The sequence below is a fragment of the Dermacentor variabilis genome, chromosome 11 (assembly GCF_050947875.1).
Source record: "Dermacentor variabilis isolate Ectoservices chromosome 11, ASM5094787v1, whole genome shotgun sequence".
In the NCBI taxonomy this organism is placed as follows: Eukaryota; Metazoa; Arthropoda; class Arachnida; order Ixodida; family Ixodidae; genus Dermacentor; species Dermacentor variabilis.
Window position 1 is genome coordinate 16,090,271 of NC_134578.1, and position 15,244 is coordinate 16,105,514.

General features: G+C 44.8%; 1 protein-coding gene and 1 pseudogene across 2 annotated transcripts in view; one reads left to right on the forward strand and one right to left on the reverse strand.

Moving 5' to 3' along the window:
* LOC142563696 (venom metalloproteinase antarease-like TfasMP_A) overlaps window positions 1-15,244 on the reverse strand; it is a 39,348-nt gene that overhangs the window by 22,710 nt on the left and 1,394 nt on the right. For both annotated transcript variants that reach the window (XM_075674291.1, XM_075674290.1), the window contains exons 2-8: window positions 12,148-12,341; window positions 11,427-11,541; window positions 9,534-9,655; window positions 7,828-7,899; window positions 7,636-7,766; window positions 7,219-7,265; window positions 6,931-7,036 (exon numbers count right to left, since the gene is read on the reverse strand). In XM_075674291.1, the coding sequence (XP_075530406.1) occupies window positions 6,931-7,036; window positions 7,219-7,265; window positions 7,636-7,766; window positions 7,828-7,899; window positions 9,534-9,655; window positions 11,427-11,541; window positions 12,148-12,341 (787 nt within the window). The remainder of the gene's footprint in view (window positions 1-6,930; window positions 7,037-7,218; window positions 7,266-7,635; window positions 7,767-7,827; window positions 7,900-9,533; window positions 9,656-11,426; window positions 11,542-12,147; window positions 12,342-15,244) is intronic.
* On the forward strand, window positions 13,063-13,242 carry LOC142565078 (U2 spliceosomal RNA; annotated as a pseudogene).

The following is a 15,244-nucleotide window of genomic DNA, read 5'->3' on the forward strand; positions in this document are numbered from 1 at the left end:
AGCTGTTCACTGGTGCGTTCGATTCGTCACCCTTAGACGCTAAAGATGGTGTGTTTTAGAGAATTGCGATGTCTGTTTGTTTTAGGCAAGCCAATGCATGCTCTGGTGAAAGTTAATGGTTTAGTTTTCTGTTTCATTTTGCCATGGCGTTGTATTGTTGAGCATGTGGTTGCGAGTGCGATTTGCGGCAGGAGTGGTCGCATTCTGATAGGGGCGGTAATAAAATACGATTGAATGTTAGCTTCGCGTTACTGAACCACAGGGGCTCGAATAATCTGGAACTTCTCTTTTACTAAAGTTTCCTTTATAGCTCTTGTGATGCTTTGAGCTTTTGAACCCGATCGTTACATTTACCGGAATTACCGCCATGTTTTGTGAAAGATTTACTTACTAAAAAGGGTCTGTCTATGACATTATCTAGATCTGATTTTTTTTCTTTTAAACACACTAAATGTAATACTCCATAGTTTAGGGCTGTTCAGTTTCGAAAACAGCTCACTCACAAACTTTGAAGAAAAATGACAACCATTCCGCTCTGTCAAGATCGAATGGCAGCGAAAGCTGGCGACAGTCAAAGCTGTGAAACGAAAAGCAAAGTGCTTTTGCTGGCATTCCATCTGCACAGCGTCGAATGGCTGTCATTTGTTCGTTTAGCATTGCGGGAACGTTACCCGCCGTGGTTGCTCAGTGGCTATGGTGTTAGGCTGCTGAGCACGAAGTCGCGGGATCGAATCCCGGCCACAGCGGCCGCATTTCGATGGGGGTGAAATGCGGAAACACCCGTGTATTTAGATTTAGGTGCACGTTAAAGAACCCCAGGTGGTCGAAATTTCCGGATTCCTCCACTACAGCGTGCCTCATAATCAGAAAGTGGTTTTGGCAAATAAAACCCCATAATTTATTTTAATTGCAGAAACTGTTCTTCGTCGGTGGTCGTTTCGCACCGGGGCCGTTTACATTCTCGTTGCTGTACCCTGCGGCGCTCCTCGTACGCATGTTGTTCTTCGGATGTACGAACTATACGTGTCCGTCCCATCGATAACGCAGCTGTTTTAAGCGCCTATACCTATCCTGATTATATAGTGCGATAACTTTGATGTCACGTTATTTTTTCCACGGCGAGCGTTCTAATCTGTTCCGCATTTTGACATCTGCGCCACCGCGCTGCACCCATACGTGATCACACCACAAAGCAATAATAATAATATTTGGTGTTTTACGTGCCAAAACCACTTTCTGATTATGAGGCACGCCGTAGTGGAGGACTCCGGAAATTTTGACCACCTGGGGTTCTTTAACGTGCGCCTAAATATAAGCACACGGGTGTTTTCGCATTTCACCCCCATCGAAATGCGGCCGCCGTGGCCGGGATTCGATCCCGCGACCTCGTGTTCAGCAGCCCAACACCATAGCCACTGAGCAACCACGGCGGGTCACCACAAAGCAAATAATAAAACCTATTGTGTACTGGTTTGTTAGAAATCGCTAAGTTCGTTTCTGTTGCTGCATGCCGAAAAAACTAGGGAAGGTTAGTCGTATATAGCTTTCAGTGAAAAAAAAACACACTCTATATTTGTAGATGTTGCATGGGGTCTAATAGCGCAAGGGCCAATAATGGCCAAAGGATACCAGGACCGTGGTGGATTCGATGGTACGTTCAAAGACAAATGGTATATATGTAACTTGGCTGTACAGTGGCCCAAAATGTTCGCTGTGATAGGCGTAAAATTTACTGTATATGTAATAAAACTGTGACATGTATAGTGAGCTATGTACATAAAGTGTATGTTGCGGAGGGGTAATAAGATTACAATGTAAGAATATTCACGTGACACTAATGTCTTACCTGGGCCCTTGCATGCAAGGGCAGGGAAGCACCTGGTCCAAATGCTACAATCGCAGCAGTAGCCTCCGATAAGAAGCAGTGCTACGGATCACTCGTGTGTATAGCATGGAGTAAAGAAACATCGTTTGAAAAGGCTAAAATTAATTTCGTATCGAATAGCGGGTCATTGCCAAGCAACATTGTTGGATGAAAGGGAAATCGCTGAGGGTATGGTAAACGAAAGTGTTTTTTTTCTTTGAGCTACTGTGCCACCACACTCCAGCTATACGTGCAGGGCAGTCAACGTCTCACCACATTTACTAAAGATACGTGGGTCATCGCCGGTCAACAGGTATGAGTGTGTGCTATATGTGTTCCCGATTCTTAGTCCACTCATGATTACTTCGGTTCGTCGTGTTTTTGTTATGAGTGGCCAATTTGCGGCTTAGTAACGTGAAGCTCATTACATGTTTCAGTGTCCCAATGAGTGCTACAGATAGCTTCTAAGTTTTCGTAAGAACGGCTTCAAGTATATGGAAGGGACAACTACAGAGTTGGCGGCGCTTGCTGCTACTGATGCGGCGATTTTGTCTGCCTGCATATTACCCTCGATGCCCCTATGCCCAGGAATCTAGCGTCCTGCGACATGCTGGCTAAACATTTATACTGTACACAGAAGTGAATAAAGATAATTTAGTACAGCATCCTTGCTTTTAAAGATACGTTTTAAAGATCTTGCAACTCTTTAAGAGTCTGCGTATGTATAATGGCTTTTTGCATATTTGTGTTCCTAGTATGTTTAACAGCCTACAGTACTGCGTATGCTCCAGACGTAAAGAAACTTGTTTCCGGGTGCAGCAAATTGGATTCAGAAAAGGATGGTCTGAGTGCTGCAAAGGACACACCGGCCTGTGACCTTGATGCGTCAGTGTAATACTCAGGGCATGAGTACTTCGCCTGAAGTTCGAGGAAATGCATTTGAATGTGTTTCCTCCGGGGCACGCTTTGTGAGCTTGATAAATGATGTGTCACATTCTACGTACTGCCACTGCCACAGGTGGTATCAGCTTTGCTGGAGGCGTTAGAGGATGTTCCAGAAGTGGAAAGATATTTCTTCACTGACCTTCCTCCCACACAGTGAGAATGGCTCCCTCGCTGTGGGCCGGTTATTACATGTTAAGGTACAGGGCACACCGTTTAGTTTTGTAACAAGGATGTTCAGGACTTGAATGTGCTTTCAAATAATATGTGAAGGTGGAATATGACCTCTGTAGACGGAGTGGCCACTCGTTTGAATCTGCCTACAGGCTTTCTTCAGGGCTTGTCCTCAAAGCACCAGTTATGAGGCGGATACATTAATGATGAGCAGGATCGAGGATACTTAGTGTACATGGGGGTTTGAGAACGATATATTATAGCATCATAGTCAAGGCGACAGTAGACAAGGCTCCTGTACAAGTTCTGGAGGCATTTTCGATCACTAGCCCATGTGTGTGATACATGCTTTTCATTCTAGCATTCTTGTATACATCTCTTTGCACTTTTTCTCTCCCCTCGGGACTTCTCTATCTACGTTGTACCGCTACATACCTATGCCTTCGTGCGACTAATAGCGTGCAACTAAGCACACCTCCTTACGGCACATCAGTCTTTTCCATCAAAGTTTCCAGACAAAGCGTTATTCACTTAAACGCGGAATGTACGATTAGATTACCATGTTGCCACGGACACTAATCGTTGAAAGATCTCGGAGTATTCCGAAACTCCATGACGTATCGTAAGATTTCTCTGGGTGTAAAATACTGACAGACTGGACTTCTTATATATAAACGCATCTCGGCCATGACTCGAAGCGAACAAGGTGGTCTATTGTGGACATACCTTCCCTAAAACCACATCGGAAGAGGTCTAGCATTCAGCTGCTTTCCAGCACACAGATCAGGTGCCGGTTTACTATCTTTTTGGAATAATTTGTAAGATCTTGTCAATGCTATTGGCCTATAACTACTGGCTAAAGATGGGTCCTTGCTTTGTTTAAGTATGGGGATGATCAGACTTTCCTTCCACGAAGATGAAATATTACTAGCGGCCCACATCGCATTGAAAAGATTTAATAGTATCTTTAGAGTTTGAGGGTGTAGGTGCTTAATCATTTCGTACATGATACGATCACCTCCTGGTGCCGAGTTGTTGCAACATTTGAGAGATGCCGTAAGTTTAGTAAGAGAAAATGGTCGCTTGTACGCCTCATTTCGCGCACATTTGCGTTCGAGGGACTGTCGCTGTGCGCGTTCTTCGACCTTCAAGAACTGTTCTGTGTAGTGTGGCGCACTTGAGATGTATTCACGATGTTCATCCAGAAAGTCAGTCTGATCTTCCAGGCTATCACCTTGTTTGCTTACCAAGGGGAGAGATTGTGACGTCCTTCTAATTTTAATAGTACGTCAGCTCCTTCTTATTGAGTAGCATGCATCAGAGGAAAGGAGGAAATTTTCTATTGGGTGCCCTCTTTCATCGAAACGGGACTCTCCCTACAAAGTGTTAGGCACGTTTCAATCTCCAACAGCAATGTACTGCTCCAGAAGTTAATGCAGTTTTGAAATATGGTTTTATGGAGTTCATAATTGCGAGGGATATGTATTGAGCTGATAGTGACTAGCTTATCGGACAACACCATTTGGACAGTGACTGCCTCTAGGGGCGTACGGAGTTTTAGTCTCCGGCAGGCTTCTGTCGACTATGATAGCCACACCACCGAATGACACGACAGTGTCCTTCTGGTCTTTGCGAAAAATAGCGTATTGTCAGATGGAATTTGCTTGCATATGCTTGAGGTATGTTTCTTGAATACACAGCACCCTAGGACTAAATTTACGGAGTTCTTTAACGCCATCAAAATTTTGAAGGAGACCTATGTCGTTCCAACGAACTATCCGAGTGCCCATAATAAAAAATAATTTTTCACTGTGTGTTTAAAAATAGAAAGCTTGCAGAGCCCTTTACATGCCCTGTGACTCGAGGTTTCTCTGTTTTTGAGTGGTCGAGAGATTCTCTCCGATCCTTAGCTGCTGCCTGCACCGTGTGGCTGGCAGTCGTGTTCATCACCTCTTGCGGGGCGCTGGACACCCGCTCTAGCGAATGGTTTGTTCGCGGGGAAGGCCTCGTATCTAGTAACGAAACCTTGGAGGATACCAGCCCTGACGTTGATGGGCCTCCCTTGGATGACGGAGCAGCGTTAGCTGCAACCACCGAAGGGGCCGGTTGGCATGGCCGCCGGCTCGCTGCAAGCGGGCCGGAAGCCATCTTGACGCAGTGCATTGACGCGCCACTTCGGCAAAGCTGTTCATCGCTAAGTAGGACACCCATGTGCGTGCCTCTTCAAACGCTGTATTGCCCTTGACTTTCCGTGCAACAATTTCTTTTTCTTTTTTTTATAGATAGGGCACTACTGCGAGCATGCGGCGTGCTCCCCATCACAGTTCACACAGCGTAGATCGTTCTCGGAAGTTTCAGATCGGGGTTCATGTGCGCTGCATTAAACAGCACATATTATTCGCCAGTTCTGGAAACTATGGCCGAATATTTGCCATTTGAAGCATCTCGGATGGTTTTGAGCCTATGTCATTACACGGATCTTAACAAACACAGCCTCTATGGTCTCGGGTAGCGTACTTGATCCGAAGGTAAGAATGAGATGTTTCGTCTGAATTTTGTTTCCATCGGGCCGTACCTTAATTTGTCCGACGTTAACCATGGTTAATTGTTTCTATCTTTCCAAAAGGTCTTCATCGGTGATTTCTATGAAGTCATCTGAGATGACACCTCGTGTGGTATTCATTTTACGGCGAGGAGGGACTGTAACTGGAATTTCACTGAAAACACAAGATTAGGCAGTTTTTCATATTGCCTTCTATCGCGGGGCTCCAAGAGGAAGTCACCGATGGCCAACTTCATAGCCTTGTGACCTGGGCCTATAGCGTCTTTCATACATTTGGATACAAGAAGCGGTGAGATGACTCTCACGGTCTTCTCTGGTCTCTCATTGTGTATTACCTGGTAGCGCGGAAATTGTCTATTTGATGGCCACGAAAATTTAAAACCTTTTTTTCCCGGGAATTATCTGGGAGGGGGGTGTGCAGAAACTAGCCATACAGGTGTTCTTGTTTCGGCGGTAACGCCAGCCATCCATCATAGAGCCCAACAAGGGGACGCCGCAGAGCGTGTAAAACTGGCCCTGCGAATACCTGCTGTGCCTTACTGCTATAAAGTATTATAATACAACGTGGATTGGTTAGATCGCACACAGTTAACCCTTGCTGTCTAGAAAATCGGGAGTGAAAGGAAATGAAGAGAAGACAAGAAAAAATTTATGGGGTTTTACATGCCAACTCTACTTTCTGATTATGAAGCACGCCTCAGTGGGGGACTCCGGAAATTTGGACCACCTGAGGTTCTTTAACATGCGCCTAAATCGCCACATTTCGCGACCATCGAAATGCGGCCGCCGTGGTCGGGATTCGATCCCGCGACCTCGTGCCTAGCAGCCCAACACCATAGCCACTAAGCAACCATGGCGGGTAGAAGACAGAAAAGATTGAAAGTGAAAGACAAAGACGGAGATTGTAGAGGAGGATAGGAAAATGCAACTACCAGTTTCGCCCGCGTGGGTCAGTCTGGAGGTGCCGTCTACGTTAAACCGAGGCAGAAAGGGGTGTGTTGCCTATACCGAGTGGCCATGAAGGTCCAAGCACTGAGCTTTGGCTCAACCCTCAGGACCCCCTCTTCTCCGGACACGGCTAACCGCGGGAGGGCCCAACTCCCGTGTGCTCGGGTCCATGGTGTCGCAAAACACCAAATGCCTGGTGATGCAGAAACCCCTGCGGAATCTATTTATAGATATAGGTATACCTCAATGTAGAGGTGAAATTGGCTGGAGTACAAAACTTTCTATATTGCTTTGCTGGTAGTGTCTCGCACTCACGCTTTTGTTATGCATGAAGTCATCATGCCATACCCCTTCAGTGCTTTCGTAAAAAAAGAAAGACTGAAGTTTTATCTTCAGCGAAGAAAGGGGAAATAGGTGTTCAACTATTCTGGACACTTACAGATGTGCCGTTTCGTGGGCGGCGGTGTTCACTCCAGAGGATTGTCCATTATCCTTTACAATCGCCACTTTCTGGAGGCTACAAGCTCCTCCAAGAGGGGCTATTCCTTAATGGCAAGAAAAGGGCAGAAATATAAATGACGAGTTCCTTGCAAGTTGACGCAGTTTACTGAATAGTGCGGGTCACACACAATATTCATACACAGACAAAGACCCGAAGCTAGATTGGTCTGAACATATTCACGGTGGCTTGCTAACAATTAAAACGCTGCAAAAGCGGGAATCTTACCGTATTTGTTGGCTTTTACGCCCTTCTCCATGCTGAACATTGATCGCCTGAAAATGACAGCATTAAGAAACTCGTTTATCACAGAGAATAGCGCAGTGCATTGCATCTTTGTTAAGCTTGGCGCACATCGTCATGGTGGAATAGAGATGCACAAGCTTAGTATATCTATTGTTGAACGACTTCGTAAGTGCAAGCTTAAACACACGAAGAAGACAAACGACACACATGCATCGCTGCGTGTAAATTGTGCCTCTTGTGTCTTCTGTCGCATTTTACCGACTATCCGAACAAACTGGTGCAAGTGTTTCATAACTATAATCTATGGTTGGGGAAACAAACGCTAGACTCTTAGCAGGTACGAAACTTCGTTCTACGCATTTCGCCTTTATGATGTTACAGACGGAAATATTTGCCTACGCTGATAACAGGTAGATCACATGTGCCCGCTGAATGCCAGGACTTGAAGACGTATAGGTGATGAGTGTCAGCACTGTCCCACGGAGGTCGACTTCGCCGTCGGGTGATAGCTTAAGGTAATCTTCTGTTCCCTGAAAATTATGTTTATTGCATGAGAGGGGTGAACGAAAGGTTGCAACCGACTATACTCACTTGTATGGATGCCTGAACTCCGATTACTTCGAGCGAAATCTTGGTTTCCAGCTGCTGGAGTATGGCACTCACCTGCGAAGGAGGGAGTCGTTCATCTTATTTAGGATTATACCGTCTTACTAAGATTTTAGGACGTTTGCCAGTATTAACGCTCCTACTTTTGCGAAGAGAAGCGCACAAGGAAAAGGCGAGTTGTAAATAGAATAAACCTATATCGACGTTAATGGTGATTACGTAGTACAAGGCTCTTTTCATGCGCATCTATTACTTATAGTGGTGGTGACACGATGAGATCTAAACAAACTAATGAAACAGCTTCACGCAAACAAAAATGTGGGGGCAGTATGATAGGGTAGTGCTCGTCACGTCAAATGCCTATGCGTTGTGCAAGAAATTAGCCGTTCCACACTTCCGCTGATTAACCGCTACCTCTAATCAGCAAGATACATGTTAACACAGATTGGAAGAATGGGTATTTGGGAGTCCAACTTATGCCGAACATACGGAGCGGTCAGTGTACACCAATGACTTGTATATGCCCTCCTCCCTGAAACCTTATGATCGCTGCTAGACCGTGTAACATGTTTAGTCACAGCATGCGCTCGAAAATTCCGAACATCAAATTCCCGAATTGAACGCACATATTATACGCACCAAGACTGCTTGAATTGGGTTAGAAATTTGAATTATTCCTCTACCTTGAAATGCTAGTTCAGTAATTGCACTCGTGCATTGCTTATGTCAGCCTCCTCAAAAACACCAGCTGACGTAGCGTAACAGTGGCACCTAACGCAAGCGATTTGCAAATGTCTGCAAAAATTAAACGTTGTTCGCATTGCCTAAAAACAGGTAGTCTTGCGCAAATTGATGTTATACCGGGGCGTTTTCAGCTCCGTGCTGAAGCTCTGCTATTGCCGTGTTGCCATTTCAGAGAGTGCCAGTTGTGAATGAGTCGGATGTGCCAGGACATCCTGCTTGTGAGCTAAGCTGCTCAGATTCTTGTATTTCTTGCAATTTCTAAGATCAAATATTTTGGCTTTACAATGACAAGGAATATATGAGAGCATTGCGATGTAGTGCAGGATTTTCTTTTCCTTATTGGCGGTGACGCTTATATCTTCGGATTTTGTTAACTCCTTTAGTTGTTTATCAATGTATGAGATCCTGGGAAATTGGCCCACCGAAGGACCGGCTATTGCATTTGTCAAAAATAAACTACAGCGACTGAGATATCTTCAAAATAAAAACAAATAAAAACAGAAAGGAAGAAAATAGCTCAACAATGAACATCACATAACTCAGACGTATAGTTACAGCATTAGATCATTATAGGTATATTACTACAGTTAGGTCACTACATGTAGACCGTTATAAAGTAGCATATACTGTATGCTACTCTACAATGCCAACGTTGTTGACCTGAAAACGCTGGATAGCAGAACCTTCTGCCAAGTTAGGTGTAAATTTTTTCATTAAAAAAGCTGTAATCAAACGGGGTAAAGCTTTATAGATAAGAGCTTGGTTCCAACTTAAAAATAAGTTATGTTAAGGAGTAGTAGAGAACGTGATATTCCTTCAAATATTAGTTCTTTAGTTGTCGTTGACGTCGATGCTGACGCAGATAGCTTATACATGTCCATAAATGTTGCTATATGGCGCTGTGGGCTTGAAGAAATGACAATAATTTTAGTGTTTCTAGTACTTGCCGCGGACATGAATCTCGTCACGTAAGCGAAAAGCTTTCCGGAGTTGTTGAATAGACTGGCGTGCCTCTGGTCACAGATAACGTAGGTTTTTAGCGTCAGCGTGGTGGAGGCTGATCTTGCTTCTGCAACAGCGAAAAGAACGTGTTTACACTAGTGCTGCATTATGCACCATCGATTCAGATGTACCCAACAGTACCGTGTGGTTTTGTTCGTGCCGGTTTACAGAAATAGTCTGTTGGGTATGAGCGCCACCGCTGGAAGCGCTCTAGCGCTGCTGTCGTTCTGACGATGAATTTCGGATCACGTGACACCACTTGGTCTCGGTAGCGCTCGCATGGATTCCATTGAGCCGTCTCTACACGCAGGCGAGGTGACATGCTTTGCTATTTCTTGTCTAGGAACTTTCCAGACTGTTGTCGACAATCTTTGGCTTTCGTGTTAGCAGCGAAAATGATGCTTTGAGATCCTCAGAACGCTACGTTCGATAGCATCGCGGGGCTCATCCGACTGCTCCACGGGTAAGCGGTCGAGCCCGGGACGCGCGCTTATTTTGGTTGAGTTTAGTGTACTTAGTGTTAAAAGGCACTCTGATGCTCCGCTTATACCCGATCAACATTTTTATTCCCCATTCTGCACATGTTATGTTACGGATCTGAGTCGTGGCGTCGTAGATTACTTTTTATGCAAGACGTGCGCTCACGAAGCATGGATTTTATTGTTCTTGATGGTGTCTGCCGTGGCGAAAAGGAAACAGCCACTGGCATGCTTTGATTCTTAACGGCGAAGTGAATACGAAATAGTTGCGATGGCGTCGTACCGAATAAGAATAGCGACGTGGGCGAGTTGCTTTAAGTCCATGGTGTAAATTTCTGGAGCGCGAAGCAATGAAGTGTGGAAAGAAAGGTAAAAAAAAAAAAGACGAAGGAAGGAGGATTGCAAGAGGACAAACATGAGCGCTGACTAAGAAATGAAATATTGGTCACAGAAAACACGTATATACAAGGTGAATGGTTATCAAACACAGCGTCAGAGACACTGCTCACATCGGTAGGTTAACCAGCAGTGATACCAGACAAGATTAGGGTTGGAATATGCTCAAACGTGCGACCTCCTCATCGTGTAAAGCCGCTCATGGTTGACTGATGCATCTGTCGCCAAATTTCTTAATACACCTCTATTATTTGTCGTATCGCCTTATCGTCATGGCGGTCCAGCGCACATCCATCTTTAAATTGAGGCTTACATGCACAGCCTTTACAATGCAACGCTAGGTTAGAAGTTCTTCATTTATTCAGGTCAGTCTTCTGTCCCCCTAGTCTTTGGTTCATACAACGGCCCGTTCGTTCTATATATTTGCGGCCGCTTGACAAGGGTATTCGATAGATGACCCCAAGGAGCAGTTCACAAATTTGTTCTTCGTGTTTTACAGTGCACGTCTAGTGCAAGTGGTAACCACTTGTAATCCTTCTTCCTTTGTCACTTTTTACCTTTCTTTCAGCACTTGAGTGCTTCGCGCTGCAGAAATTTACACCACGGCGTGGTACCGACGACGCGCAAAGTTAGGCCATTTCTACGGCATTATGCACAAATATGGATGCTTTCTGCGCCGGTCCATTGCATGTTTTTTAACTTCCAAAAGTATTGCTATTTTACTGAACGAAACACCCTTAAACATACAAAGAAGTTTCTGTATTGAACAGCGAAGTAGAGGTCGCATCAAGAAAAGGTAAAAAAATAGGAATATTAACGCCATTTTGGATAATTGGCCTAAATCTGCATTTCGATTTCAAGATTCTTTGCAAGCCTATTTCACTTTGTGTCTCTTGCCGTGAGAGCAACGTATGTCCGTTGCCGGAAAGCAAGCAATTGGGTCCGAATGTACCACACACTTACCAGCCATCTCGACGGTACCTTGCATTCTCTTCCTGGTGGTGACTACGGGTAGAGAATAGGGAATATTTGGGCCTTTCCTAGGCTCAATATTGAGGGAGAAGTTCAGGAGGCCAATCTAAATGACAATAACAATAAGAAGAAACTGATGGTTTTGCTTCTCGTTAAAATGCTGCTGACAGTATGTGTTTCCACGGGTTAAATGGGCATTGTGAAAGAACAGAAGTCTGTTTTCAGTGCGGTTTCGTCAGGGCTTTCGAACGCATAGTAAAAACGTCGTTGGTTTTATCACTGCATGCAGAGTTTTTTTAACTTTAATAAGTGCCATCATTAAATTTTAAAGTAAAAATGCATCACTGGCAATGTAGAATAAAGCATTTATCACAGAAGTCGACCTCTGTATTTAAGGAAAATACCACAATAGGCTAGTTGGTTAGGCAAAATTAAAATTGCTGCGCAAAGCGACTAAGGGACAGGACTTAAGCGAGAAAATAAAACACAACACGTGAGCGCAAGGTGTCATGTTTTGCTTTCTGGCTTAAGATCTGTCCCTTCCTCGCTTTGCTCAACAGTTTTAATGAAATCCACCTTTGTTTGCTGCAAGTTTTCATTTCTAAGGGGTGTCTGAAATAGTGGCAATTGTAAAAATCGTGGAAACCATCAAGAAAGGTAAAATAACATTGTGGAGTAGTATACGCGACAATATTACTCAAGCTTTACTTACAGAGCTCTCGGTGACATCTTTGTCTGTTGCTCCTTGAAGTAAAAAACGCGAATCAATCGCTAAGGTGTTCGTTAGTTCGGGAACCGTGCTTTGCTTAACTGTGTGAGAATTATCACTATTTTCTTCTACGTGTTTGTAGACGTCAGGAGGAGGTAGAATGTATTTGCTGACGACGAACTCCTGCTGGTTAATAACTGAAAGTAATGATAGAAAACAGGCACGGTGATTGCTGTCGTACAAGCGAACGCAAACTGCATAATTCTATTTTTTAGAAGAGTTTCATTAAGACGATATTTGTTGTCTGTAGTGCTATTTTATTAATTTATGTTTGTCTGTAGTTCGCGAATATAATGCTACACAATAAGCATTGTGTCCCATGGAAGAGTTAACTTCATTTAAATTATTAAAGCATACAAAGACAGAAACTGATAAAACGTACGTATGATAATAAAATGACGATAAAAAGAGCGGCCAAATTACGTCTTTGTCCGAAAGCTGCATGTTCTCGCTAATCTCTTCATTGAGAACCGATCCACGTTGGGTAACTGCTTATATCAACACTTCTGTTGATTCCAGTATAATTATTCAATTCCAGAATCATATTCAGCTTCATTCATGAGAGAGCGTTAAGAAAAAAAAATCATGAGCAGTTCCACTCTGCGAAAGTGGATGACCAGCGAAGCTGTTCAGAACACGACACACAGCTGACACATAATTTTGAACAAAGGTATGAACTCAATTACCGTGATATTTATATATACATTTGCATGGACGATGGGGCCGCTGCCCCAAAGAGCGGCAGAAAACTAGACACGTGTGACGTTTCGACGGGACCGCTACCACGGGAGAGCGAAAGGAAAATAGATACGCAGGTGCTTGGAACGCCGACAAAGAGAGGGTGGCGCGTACGTAGACATGGTCGACGCGGGTCAAAGTGTATTATCTGTTCTTATCAGTTCAATATATGATACGCGTTGTATTTGGGGCCAAGGTATTAAGCTTACTTCTGCAAGTTGGCGAAATGTTTGAAGCCTGCTTCACCTCCGCCGCGGCTCGACCCGGTATTGTACTATCTTGGGGATCGGCCCACCGTTTTTGCTCGCGCAGAACGAAAATGCGCGGAACCCTAGCCGTAAACAGCTTTGCTGTAAGGAAATGAGGAATAAAAAGGACTTTTTTTGCCAGAGTAGCGTCCTTTCAAGGCAAGGTGTGTTCTACGAGAGATCCCAATTGCCCTGTATGCTTGTGATATGTGCAGTGCGCGAGACAGTGCCGTGGTTGGGAGATGAAAAGAAGAGGGCGACAACGAGCGCACGTGCGGAGTTGAATACCGTGCTAGGAGAAATGAGACGTTGAAAGGCTTCAAGCATGAGAACGCGTGGCGCAAGAAAATAAAAATAAAAGGAAAGTGATCCAATCGGGAGAACCAACGGAGTTCTCAGGACCTCCGAGGGACCTAGAACACGGGGTTCCGAGGGTCATTAATCCAGACGACACAAATGGGCCAGAGCCCCAGACGCTGTCCGTATTTTCTTTCATGATATTTGGTTGTGGGGTTGTCACTCTCAAAATTCCGAGGAATAGCCTTGTCAAGAATGTAAGGTGAAGTAGGAGCAACTTTAGTGATAGGATGGTGTGGCAATATAACCCACACATACGGCATGTCACATAAAAAGTTGTGGCATATTATATATAAGGCAGTTTTCGCTCACGGACAACTCCATCGACGCCGACACCGGATTTTCTGCGACACAGGCCCCTGGAGGTATCACGTGGAAATGCCGTATATATTTAGGTATATGTATATGCCATGCCTTGCCATATGATATGCGGCATATGTGGGTTATATTGCCACACCATTCTATCAGTAAAGTGGCGCATACCTTGTCTTGACAGGGAAAAATTGTCATCTATCCAAATGTAGCCTGAAGCAACAGAGCAAACCCACACAAGCTTCTCAGAAAGAACGCTTCACAGCTGAGCAGAAGAAATTGTCCTTGTCTGGGATTCGAACACGGGACCGATGTCTTCCCGGGACAGTCGCTCAACCATCTGAGCTAACCAGGAGGCTAGCAGATCGCAGCGCGAGGGTGAATTAATCAACTGGAAGCATATAGAAACACAGAATGTGGCAAATCAGTTGTGCGGAATCCCGCCAGGTGCAGGAAGTATCGTGAAATGGAAAAATTGTCATCTTTCACGATACTTGCTACACCCTGCGGGATTCCGCAGAACTGATATGCCATACCTTGCCTTACATTCGTGACAAAGTTATTCCTCGGAATTGAAAGAATGACAGCCCACAAACAATTGTCATGAAACAAAACACCGACTTTGCATTGCGGTTGCGTTGTATTCCACCAGGCGTCACGACATTTAGCAGTTGCACAGGTAGAGGTGCAAGGTACACTGAAAAGTTTTGAAGAACAAAGAGGAGATGAAAGAGATGCACCTAAAGAAATTCGCGCAGAAGGTCTTCTAGAAGTTGTCTAATTATGTGTAAGCATTGTTCCACTTTCTCATCTCCAGGCATCCCGGTGTCATTATCGATGTTATGAAACTTCATACGACCGGTATAAACGACAGCGCTGTGGCGACACAAACTGCGGTGGACGGCAGCGCAAGGTGAATTGATGACGCAAGCAAAATACTGCAAGTGGCAGCGCCTAGTGCGCTGAGGACGTTCCGAACATTATAAGTTGTTATCGCTCTTTAGCACCATATCCATCCACGTCGAGCCATTGTCAACTGTAAGCAACCGTGCTACGGCGGCGGCTGCGTATGGCGTAGCCGCGCGGGCCCTATCATGAAAGCGATCTGCGATGGGTACAGAGTGAGCCGAGTGCTTATAGCTTCTTGTACGCTGTGTTCTCGCCACTTAGTTCGCGTTACAGCGAGAGGTAGCACGAAGTTCAATTCGCTCACTGCAGCGCGCCCTTTCTTGATAGTGGCCGTCTTACGTGACGGATAGGCGGGTTTCGTCGTTTGGTAGGCGTGGAAATGTTTACGCATTTAAAGTGCTAGAACCTCTAGTGCGTGCTGCCGAAAATGAAGATCCTATGGAGCCGCTCCTGCAGCTTACACCGTGATTTTGCTG